General features: G+C 39.0%; 2 protein-coding genes across 4 annotated transcripts in view; both read right to left on the bottom strand.

Moving 5' to 3' along the window:
- The window catches only part of LOC107266443 (gamma-tubulin complex component 5), a 37,131-nt gene that overhangs the window by 14,815 nt on the left and 10,495 nt on the right, over positions 1 to 11,821 (bottom strand). The gene's annotated exons all lie outside the window — the stretch shown is intronic.
- LOC107266444 lies at positions 2,931 to 3,759 on the bottom strand. Of its 2 annotated transcripts, none has more exons than XM_015736921.2 (2): positions 3,679 to 3,759; positions 2,931 to 3,600 (listed from the first exon to the last, which is right to left on the bottom strand). In XM_015736921.2, the coding sequence occupies exon 2, from the start codon at positions 3,590 to 3,592 to the stop codon at positions 3,230 to 3,232; it is 363 nt and encodes a 120-aa protein (XP_015592407.1). In that variant the 5' UTR covers positions 3,593 to 3,600; positions 3,679 to 3,759; the 3' UTR covers positions 2,931 to 3,229. The 2 variants fall into 2 exon arrangements, with proteins under 2 accessions (XP_015592407.1, XP_015592408.1); XM_015736922.2 differs by having other exon boundaries at positions 3,687 to 3,715.

The following is an 11,821-nucleotide window of genomic DNA, read 5'->3' on the forward strand; positions in this document are numbered from 1 at the left end:
TGGAAGGAGACGATAATAACGCTGGCAGTTAAGAAGGTAGAAGGAACAAGGATAGAGGACTACAGAGGAGTGACTCTGATGCCGTCATTGTATAAAATATATACAGCAATTTTAGCGAAGAGGCTAGAGAAAGAGGTAGAGGAGAAGGACAAGATTCCGCTGGATCAGATAGGATTCAGGAGATGGGTAGGGACGACAGACAATATCTATGTGCTAAATTATTTAGTGAATAGGGAGGTAGATAAATAAAAAAGGAAAATAAATTGCACTATTTATGGATCTGAAGGCAGCGTTTGATTCGATGGACAGGAGGGTATTGGAAGAAGCGTTGGAAAGAAGGGGGTAACGAAAGGGCTTAGAGAAAAAATAGAAGAAGTATATAGTGTGACGTGTACCGTTCATCGGCGTCGCCTACAAATAATCCGTGGCTGCACCAAACGTGCTGTAATCAAAGAAAAGATCCGAAGATCTAATTATTGGCCGCAAGGTGCGGCTTTCCCACACCACCATTCCTCACCACGGCCGTTTTCAGGTCTCCCGGCGGCTCAGCCTCAGCGCACTGAAAATGGTAGAGGGGAACATGGGGGCGACGAGAGAGATTTTCGGAGTCAACGGATAGGCGCGCAAAATGATAAGACAGCGAGTAGGATACCTTTCCGTTTATTACCATCAAATAAACGGCGGATTTTACAATACAAATCCCGTCACGTACAGTGTGTTCTCCAACGACGGCTCACGACTATTCCGAGTCGTGATTTCTAGCCTGCCCCACCCCTGTCCCTATCTCGGTGTCCCTAATGAATCCACGAATCCCCTCGCGGCGCGATTCGCGATCCTAACAGGTCTCGTTGGAGATGAGCCTTCAATTCCTCGGGAGTGTGCCCTCTGAACCCGGGAGCCATGGTTCTTTGCGAGAAATCCCGATAATCGCAATCCGCGATTATCCGATAGCTCCGCTATCGCCCGAGTACGGAAGGACTCATTTTTCGCGGTCCGCCGGACACCCGAGTCCTCACACGCGGACTCGCCGCGACACACTCCTTATCCTACCTACCGCTCTTCGCGGTAGGTCAAAAATCAAAACAAATCTCCTCTCCGGCGTCCTCCCCGCGGACCCGCAAACCGTAGCCGTTCAAAGTTCCCGGGGTACCGGCAGTGAGTTCTGGCGGTTGAGCACCCCTTGCGTGCAGGCTTTCAACCCAAAAGGGCTCCGTGCCTCCGTTGCCAGTCCACTACTTCCCCCGTTCCCTCCTCCCGAACCACGGACCTACGAACTCCTTGGAGATAGAGGCCGGAGGCACTGTCGTGCTGTCGGCAGCGCGCGGAGGTGCAGAACTTTTGTAATGTGTCGTCCTGACGCCACGTTACAATAGGGGAACAATAAGTAGGGTGAAGGCGGGGAACGAGGTGGAAGAGGGATTCTGAACAAGAAGGGGGTAAGGCTGAGCTCGATACTCTTCAACTCACCGACGGCAGACATGGAGGAAGAACTTAAGAAAGGAAGGTCGGGAGGGGTGAGGATAGGAGGAAGAAGGATGTGTTCATTGGTAAATGCGGATGATGTCCTAGTATTGGCAGAGAATGAAGAGGAAATAGAGAATATGATACGAAGGCTAGAAAGATACTTTGACGTATGGGCACTACAGATGATTGGGGGGAAGACCAAGATAATGAGATTTAGGAGAGGAGGAGGAAGAGAGAAGAAAATGAAATGGAGGTGAAAAGGAAAGAGAATAGAACAGGTGAAAAACTTTAAATATCTAGGATATATATTTGGTGGGCTGGAAGCGCAGGTAAGGGACAGGATGAGAAAGCCAGCAGTTGTAATGAGGCAGATGTTGGGAATAGGGAAAAGGAAATTTAGGAAAGATTGGGGAAGGAGAATGTAGCTATATGACACATTAGTTTAGACAGCGATGGCATATGGGACAGAAATCTGGAGAGGGGTGGAAAGAGCAGAAATGGAAGGGTTACAGGAGAGATATATAAGATAGACACTAGGGGTAGACTGGAGATAGCCGGAATACATGGTGAGGGAGGAGACAAAGAAGAAGAAAATAAGAAGAAGGGCAGGCAAGAGGGCATGGAAGTACGAAGAGAAACTAAGGAGTGAGTGAGTGAGTGAGTGAGTGTGTGAGTGAATGAGTGAGTGAGTGAGTGAGTAGTTAATTCGATAACGGGCTATGGACCCTTTAACCCATAACAATAAAGATAATCCTATTGAATTACAGTTAGCATCTTACAAGGAAACCCCCCCAACCCGACCCCACCGATTTCAATAATTTTTTGATATGTTGTAGTACTCGACAAAATAAGAGACACGTATTTTTTTTTTGCTGACATCCACTTTAAAGGGGTGAAAACGACCCTTAAATTCACCCCCGAAAATCGTTTTTTCATCATATCTCGACTTCTAATTAATATTTTTTAATAAAACCAAGTGGAAAATATTTGTCATAAGAAGTCGAAGATATGAGGTTTGTTAATGACCCAAGGGGTTGCAACCCTTATTTTATATTTTGAAAAAACCATATTTTTTATGCTTTTTTTCTTTATATAAACCAGGGTATGTACTCAATATTTATTAATATTTTTTAATGAAACTATGATTAAAAATTATTTTTATAAGATTTATTTCTTTTTCTTCTCTTTTTATAATTAATTGTAAGTCACAGTATTTTATTCTTCAAAGTGTTGACAATAATGATTATCTTCAAAAAAGTGCTTAAAACATAAAGACTTCATTGCACTTGCACCTCCTTCAACTGCTAATGTTCTTCCAGAATGCATTTCTAATTGGAACCCACTCTGATCTGAATTATATAAATTTTCAATTCCAATTGATGATATAGAAGATTTCACATCAGCAACAAACATATCAGCCATCATTTGGAGGCCTAAAGTATTTTCCAATGTTTTCCTAGTAATAAATTTATTTATTTTTCTAGACACTATTCTGTGAGCCTTTTTGAATTTCACTAACCAATTTTTAGAAGCTTTAAATCTTACATCTTCAGATCCAATTTCTTTTTGAGCTTGTAACGCCCATCTCCGTATATCGTGATCGTGAATAATTAAACCACTTTCAACAGCAGCTTTAAAATTATCAAGTGTGTATTGACAAATCCGTGCAATTTTTTCTCGGTACGTGCCACCTTCATTAATATTGTGAGCTCAACGTTTGAGCTGACTGATTGATGAGACTTTTCTGAATCTTCTTTACGCTGTTTCAATACTTAAGTTTTCTTTTCCCACTTCTCCAATATTCTACAGCTTTTTGTTTGTAATCAAAATTGATGTCTTCAGTACCTTTCGTACACTGATTTGTTAGTGCAACGTCAGGATCAGGAAAATGATGTTGAACTTCATCCTCAACTATTTCAGCATCACAATCCTTATATTCTTCCTCAAAATCCAAAGTATCCTCAAAAATCGTATCAACTTCATTGAAGTCATTTGCTGCATCGATTAATATTTGTTTCAATTTTTCTGACAACTCAATTTCTTTATAATTCGTCACACTATTGGGTATTTGTAAAGTTTGAAAATACGCTAGTAATAAATTCACTACATTTAAGGGATTAATCTTCATCTTTGAATCTAAAATATAAACATTAAATAATAACTCTTTATTACGAAGATTAATAGGTGTAGAAATATAAATTACAAAATACTCACATAACTACCTAAAAATTAGATAATTGGTTGTAAAAATATCCACACCACGTATGATATATTATAATGTTTTGTGTTTAACAATGACAGATATATATACATATATATATATATATTATAAATATGTAATATAGACGTATTTATTATTTTAATTATAGGTAATAGGTTTGGACAAGAATTGTAACGTTGTAATTGTTTACAGAAATCATAAATGCAGATAGATTAATTAATAAGTAATTATAATAGTGTATACTAAACGAAATAAGACAAAAATAAATAAAACGTATTACGTGTATTGTTGTGTGTGGCTTTTGGATTGAAGCTGTATTTTGTTATTTTTCGCTTTTTAGTGTAGTGACTTTTTGTGCTTTTTGAAGTCGGTTGAATTTTTTTTTAAAAAGTTTGTTTTTGAAAATCCTACCTTACGTGTCAGAGTTAGATTTCTATCGACTGACCCCCCCCTTGATATTTTCGATGTGTAAATTGAATACCATACCCCGGTTTTTATGCAGAAAAAAGCATAAAAAATATAGTTTTTTCAAAATATAAAATAAGGGTTGCAACCCCTTGGGTCATAAACACACCTCATATCTTCGAATTCTTATGACAAATATTTTCCACTTGGTTTTATTAAAAAATATCAATTAGAATCTGACATATGATAAAAAACAATTTTCGGGGGTAAAATTTAGGGGTGGTTTTTATCCCTTTGAAAAATCCTGAAACACCCCAACTGAAATATTTGATGGAGTTAACGGAAACGCTTTTCTTTATTTTTTTGAGCCCATACCCCGGTTTCTATGCAGAAAAAAAGCATAAAAAATATAGTTGTTTCAAAATATAAAATAAGGGTTGCAACCCCTTGGGTCATAAACACACCTCATATCTTCGAATTCTTATGACAAATATTTTCCACTTGGTTTTATTAAAAAATATCAATTAGAATCTGACATATGATAAAAAACAATTTTCGGGGGTAAAATTTAGGGGTGGTTTTTATCCCTTTGAAAAATCCTGAAACACCCCAACTGAAATATTTGATGGAGTTAACGGAAACGCTTTTCTTTATTTTTTTGACCCCTTACCCCGGTTTTTATGCAGAAAAAAAGCATAAAAAATATAGTTGTTTCAAAATATAAAATAAGGGTTGCAACCCCTTGGCTCATAAACACACCTCATATCTTCGACTTCTTATGACAAATATTTTCCACTTGGTTTTATTAAAAAATATTAATTAGAAGTCGAGATATGATGAAAAAACGATTTTCGGGGGTGAATTTCAGGGGTCGTTTTCACCCCTTTAAAGTGGATGTCAGCACAAAAAAAAAATACGTGTCTCTTATTTTGTCGAGTACCACAACATATCAAAAAATTATTGAAATCGGTGGGGTCGGGTTGGGGGGGTTTCCTTGTTAGATCTAGTAACTTAAGATAGACAGAAATGGTTAGATTAAAGCTTAAAAAAAAGACAAATAAGGCTGGACTTATGTATCCCGTAAGCAGTAGCAAGAGATAGAGCTAAAAAATAAAGACTTTCTAACGGATACGATAAATACAGTGCAGTGCAGATATAAGATCCGAACAATATACCGAAACCGATATAGTTTAGGTAGTACTGCTATAATATAATGTAAGGTAAACCTATTCCTTAAGGACTAAGAACTGAACCTAGTAACTTAGACCTAGACAGAAAAACAAAAGAAAAAAGAGGCTAGACAAGTGAACGCAAGCGAAGGAGCACACTAATAATAATAATAATAATAATAATGATAATGATAATGATAATAATAATAATAATAATAAATAACAATAATAAATAATACCGCCGGACCCACTTAACCGCGCAATATCAACATGTGACAGGTAAATAGATCGGCCAGACTGTATGCGTTACTAGTAAACAAATACAAATCACAACAGAGGCATCAAATTAACGGGAGGGACCCAGATGCGCACAGACCACTTGCTCACGGAATCAGATGTGCACGGACTGTTTGCCCGCGGACCACTTGCGCACGGATCTTGTAACATCCACGGACGCAGTTGCCCACGTCCCACTTGCACACGGATTGAAATCTCCGTCGACCCAGATGCCAACGGACTCACTTGCCCACGGACCACTGACGCACGGATTGAAATCTTCGTCGACCCAGATGCCCACGGACCACTTGTGCACAGACTAAAATCTCCGTCGACCCAGATGCCCACGGCGCACTTACGCACAGATTTGTACCCCACGAGCGGATACCGTTTCGTCGTATATCAATATAGCATGGGCCATTAAAATAAATTAGGTTACGTTAGGTCAGGGTGGAATGTTTAAACTTCTGATACTGGGCAGGTCAGTGGATAAGTATATCGTCGGCAAGCGAGCGAAGCAAGCGAGGCCGACTGAAGAGAGCATTAAATGTTTGAAAAGATACCGTCAGATAAAGATAACTTACAATATCCTTAAATTACTGATGGAATATTGTTCAGGAGGCAGAAATTCGCATTTGTGTTCAATTGGGTTTGTGCGCAACTGGGCATCACCCGATTACAATCTGTGCGCAAGTGGTCGGTGGATATCTGGGTCGACGGAGATTTCAGTCTGTGGGTAAGTGGTCCGTGGCCATCTGGGTCGACGGAGATTTCAGTCTGTGCGCAAGTGGGGCGTGGGCAAGTGGGTCCGTGGGCATCTGGGTCGACGGAAATTTCAGCTTTTGTGCAAGTGGGCCGTGGGAAACTGGGTCCGTGGATGTTACGAGATCCGTACGCAAGTGGGCTGTGGGCATCTGGGTCGACGAAGATTTCAATCCATGCGCAAGTGGTCTGTGCGCATCTGGACACCACTCGATTGTTCATGCGGATCAGTGCTTCAGCCGATCATAAGTTGTATAGTTAATCAGCTGATCAATTAAAAAACAGGGAGCACGGTGTGCCAAATGGCATTTACTTGGTATCCCCGATCCCTATTAAAGTTATTTGGATGTTTCAATATATCTAGATCTCCATGGTGTTTTCAGGCGACGTAACCTGTAGAACTAGCTAGCATTTCTGTCTTTTCATATTCCACTGAATGTCCAGTGTCCAACCAATGTTCATAAAGGCAGATCGAGAAAAATTACGGTATTTTGTACACCGTTGATGTTCTTTGCCCCGGTACTGGTCTTCCTCCTGGTCTCACCTATGTACACTGTTCCACAGGAGCAGGGAATTTTGTATATTCCTGGGGTACTTAGTGGTAGTCTATGGTCTTTCGTATTGGGAATCATTTGTGCAATCTTCTTTGGGGGTTTGATGATTGTACGGATGTTGTTTCCGTAGCACCTTGCCGATCCGGTCTGTTGTACCTTGAAGTTACGGTAGAGCTACGAGTTTCGGATGTTCCTGTTGCTCGGCTGGTTCATTAGAGGATGGGGATGGGTTTTTAGTTTGTAGCTTACGTAATACATGGATCATTTCTTTGCTATGGTATCCATTCCTACCAAGGGCTTCGTTGAGATGTTTGATTTCTGTATCTAGGTGTTGTGGTTGAGAAATGGTTAGAGCCCGGTACATAAGGATACTGATGACAGCATTTTGTTGAGCAAGGTGATGATGTGAGGAGATATGGAGATATCTATCGGTATGGGTAGGTTCGCGGTACATCTGATGGCCTAAGCTTCCATCTTCATTTCGATGGACTAAAACGTCTAAGAAAGAGAGATCTCCCCGTTTCTCAATTTCCATGGTGAATCTTGTGTTTGGGTGTATTGAGTTTATGTATTCTACGAACTGAGGCAAGGTTTTTATCTCGTGTTTCCAGACAACAAAGATGCCGTCTACTTAGCGGTACCATACTGATGGTCTCAAGGGGGATGAATGCAGGATTTTGTTTTTGAAATATTCCATAAAAATGTTGGCTATAATGGATGAAATGAGGGATCCTATTGCTGTCCCTGATTTTTGTTCATAGAACTCACCTTGGAACTGGAAATATGTGGATGTTAGGCAGTATTCAATTAAAGGAAAAAGTTTGGAAAGAATTTTTTTGGATTTCTTGATGATTTCAAGGTTATCGGGAAAGGGAACGTTCGTAAACAGTGATTCGATGTCAGAACCGACTAAGATCTCATTGGGGCTAGTTTTAATAGCGTTGATTATGTTCACGAAGTCTAAGAAGTTCTTGATGTGTGATTTGTTTTGTCCTATTAATGACTGTAGGGGTTGAGTGAGGAAACGAAGGACTTGGTATGTGGGGGCGCCAATGTTGCTTACTATTGGACGAAGGTTTTTTTTTCGGTGTATTCGAGTTATTCAGCATGGCATTGATCTTGTTAGCGTACTCTTCCTTGTCCATTATTACCGTGGCATTTCCCTTATCTGCTGGAAGTATGACAATGTTGTCGTTTTTCTTGAGACTGTGGAGTGCTTCGCGTTCCTTTCTGCTGATGTTCTACTTAGGAGGCTTTGCTTTGTCTAGGATGTTGGAGAGTTTTCTTCTAACATTATTGCCCTTTTCTTTAGACAAATGGAAGGTAGTCTCTGTCTGACTAATTATTTCCTCCATGGGGTGGGGTGCTATAGCAGATTCGTGACCTTTCGCAAGAATGGAGATTTCAGCGCCACATAGATTATACTTACTACGGTTCTTAACAGTATGTGTTAGGGTTCCGGGGTTTACCTATGGAATTAAGACTTCCTGACAACAGGGATCTTCAGTATCGGAGCCTCCTAGCCCTGATGATGCAGACTGAAACGTTTGGGAAACGTCGGCATAAAGCTGAACACAGTCGCGGCTTCCATTCGGAAACCATGAGTATTAATGATAATATTGACCGAAAAGCCTAAAATCTCAGTCTAAAATCGTTTGTAAAAAATCGCTATAGTATTTAAATGGGAAGCATTTAAGATGCACAAATCAGAACTAAGGATTTCCGCGGTTCAATGGCTGCGTGGTGGGAGGTACAGTCGGTGATGGCAAAAGTTGGCTGATTCAGACGGATCGCGTGTTTAAGAATTGTTTTACGGTCCAAGTGCTATGTATATTCATTCACAGACTGCCGATATTGGTGCGACGCAACATTGTAAGAACGAATAAGATTTTCCTGGCAGTTCCTATTATTAGTTTGCGTTCCACTTACGGATTCTCGTCTGTGCGGACGAATGGACTACTTGTTAGGGAAACTTTGACATCTCAGTATTTTATTTACAATTTTTTCAATTTAAATCAGTGACGTGATGAGTTACGAGTGTAGCATTCCACTAGACTGTGAAAGAATGCGTTTGGTGCTTGGATCGTGAAACAACAGGTTTCAACAAACAATCAAACAATCAACAACAAACAATTTCGCGATCCGTTTGAAGCAGCTAATGTTTGCCTTACACGCCTGTACCTCCCACCACGCAGCTATGACCCGCGGAAATCCTTCGTTCCGATTGGTGTATCTTAAACGCTTTCCATTTAAAAACTATTGTGAATTTTTACAAACGGTTGGCGGGAGGGTACTCGGGGGACCTCCAGCCATCACCCACTTTCGGGTGTAAAAGTAATTCTGGGACACCCTGTATACGGGGTATTCCACGCCAAATCGACCGCTTTTGAACCTGACCTCTTTTGATTGGGCTGAAATTTTAATATGTTATAAAACCCCAATAAAAATGTTTGTGATTTAAAAAAATTTTTTTACGCAACCCGAAAGAAGTTATGAATTTAAAAAAACACAAGGATGCAATGTAGAACTTTGCAAATTACTTCCTCATTACTTTCCACTTTTCACAAAGCCACCTCTATGAGGAAGTACGTTGATCAATTATGCCTTCCTCATAGAGGAAACTTTCTGAAAATTGAAAAATAATAAGAAAAAACTGTTTAAGGTTCTGCTTTGCATCCTTGTTACATTGTCTTTAATTAGAGTGGTTAAGGTTAAAAATTTATTTCATTTGGTTAAAACTATGAAAATCTCTTCCTATAATTTTGCAAAGCGACGCTCTCGTCTTTTAACTAACAGATCTACTACAAGGAAGACACTCGATATCGCAGGACTATTTCAATCTTTTTCGCTCTCATACACGTTTGCATTTTTTACATTTTTTTTTAAATGTATCGAAAAAGAGGGATGTCACAAAAATGCAGTCTATATTTGTAACCATATACTATAACGAACATTGTTAATCGTCATCAAGTGTGTACACACATTTTTTAGTCAGTTGATTTTAAATTTAAGAAAATTAGCGCGAGTTATGATGACTACAGGAGGCTTACCGATAAGATATAGAGACACCGGATACCGGAAACCGAGGTGTCTTTATATGGAACTATCGCGAGGAAGTCAGTGAGAATTGACAGCTGAATCGAGCAGCATCAGACAAAGACAAAGACAACATATTTTATCAGCAAGCAGTAGCGGCAAATCTTAAAATCAAACGAATGCCTCAACCTGATGCACTCGATGAAGAGTTGAAAAAACATATTTTGCCAATTTATGAAGACCTATCAAAGGATGATTTACTGGAGAGATGTTTGGGTGGCCATACGCAAAATGCCAACGAAAGCTTCAACTCGACCGTCTGGCGTTTTGCGCCGAAACATCTCAATTCAGGCTTGAAAATGATTGATATACCCACTCATTTGGCTGCTAGACAATTTTATGAAGGACATACATTTATCTTACAACTTATGAATGAGTTGAAGATAATAATCGGCTGCCAATCTCGAATGTATGCGGAGCAAATGGATAACCACCGAGTAGAACGGCAGAACCGGCTTAGCCTTGAAAGCACTAAAGAAACTCGAAAAGCTCGTAAGAACATAATCCTGGCACAAAATAACTTCAACGAACAGGCTGAAGGCCTGCAGTATGGGCCTGAAACCGCTGAATAGCTAGTAAGTCATGATAATTGTCGATTTTTGTTTATCGAAACTTTAAACGCGTTTTTCTCGAAATAGCATTTTTCGAATTTATGGGCACGATATCTAAAAAAATAATTGTTTCACTGCCCTCCGATTTTTTGTACATCTATAATATAGTAATACCTTCTATTTGAATCTACACGTTTCGAAATATTAAGTAAAAAACGAACAAAAAATGTATAAAGTTCGACATTTTTACCGAAAAATCAATTTTTTTTCATAACTTCAAATTTATTATAAATTTTAAATATTTTTCACATTTTATAGGTTTAACTACGAATTATACTTCTTATTAACAAGTTATTTTCTTCCGAATGTCTCCCGGATCCATCGCAAGGTCGTTAGATTACCCATAAATTCAGCATCTGCGCTTTAACATGTTTCACAATGATGATAATATCTCCGCCATTATGTTTTTTAAAAATAAAAAAAAAATATTTTTAAACACTCAAAATATTGTTGTTTAAGACTTTTATACTAAGAATATTTCTAATATGAAATTTCCTTGAAATCAAAAATCAAGTAGTACTCGATAAGAAATCAGCTAAAGTTTTATTAATTATTAAATAGCCATTAAATCATAATCAACTACGAGAAACAGTAGTAATGTAAAAGAATAGTGAAAACGTTATAGGAAATTTTGAAAATACAATTAAAATGATGGGCCAGTGTTCGATCATATAATAGGTAAACATGTAGTGACTTATGTACTTCGCCTCAATAATCTGATATCAATACTTTTTATTAGAGCAATACACAGCACTCCTGTACTTGGCGTAGTTTTTTACAGGTAAGTGTTTTTTGGGGGATATCACAAGTTTTTGTTGCTCAACGGGACATAGACGCTCTAAGCACTGAAATCTCTATTGTCACAGATATAAAATGTAAATGCATTATGATGTTGCTAATCAGAAAAATATATTACGTTGTCGAAAATGTTTAATGGCATGTAAATTTAATTTGTAAGTCCCTTTTTCTAGAAATGCATAAAGACATATACAAATTTTCAAAGAAAATGTAATCTTCAATGCATATAAGCGTCGTTAATGGTGTCCAGCTTGTTTCAGCCGTGTGGTAAACGTAAGAGAGGAGAGTGTGCTGGATTATTTACATACCTCAGGTCGTGCGAACATCAGAGAGGATACTATAGTTTCAGCGAAGCGCCAAAGCTTGTTGCACACTTTTCTGGACTTCTACGTCCGACACCTAGATACAAGAAACTACGGAGCGGAACACCTGGACACCCTGAACTTCCACATCCGACACCTAGAT

Source organism: Cephus cinctus, unplaced genomic scaffold, assembly GCF_000341935.2.
Source record: "Cephus cinctus unplaced genomic scaffold, Ccin1 Ccin1_scaffold0313, whole genome shotgun sequence".
NCBI lineage: Eukaryota > Metazoa > Arthropoda > Insecta > Hymenoptera > Cephidae > Cephus > Cephus cinctus.

Bases quoted from the DNA above. Each gene is read 5' to 3' on its own strand.
- LOC107266444 (XM_015736921.2), bottom strand. From the start codon at position 3,592: ATGAAGATTAATCCCTTAAATGTAGTGAATTTATTACTAGCGTATTTT.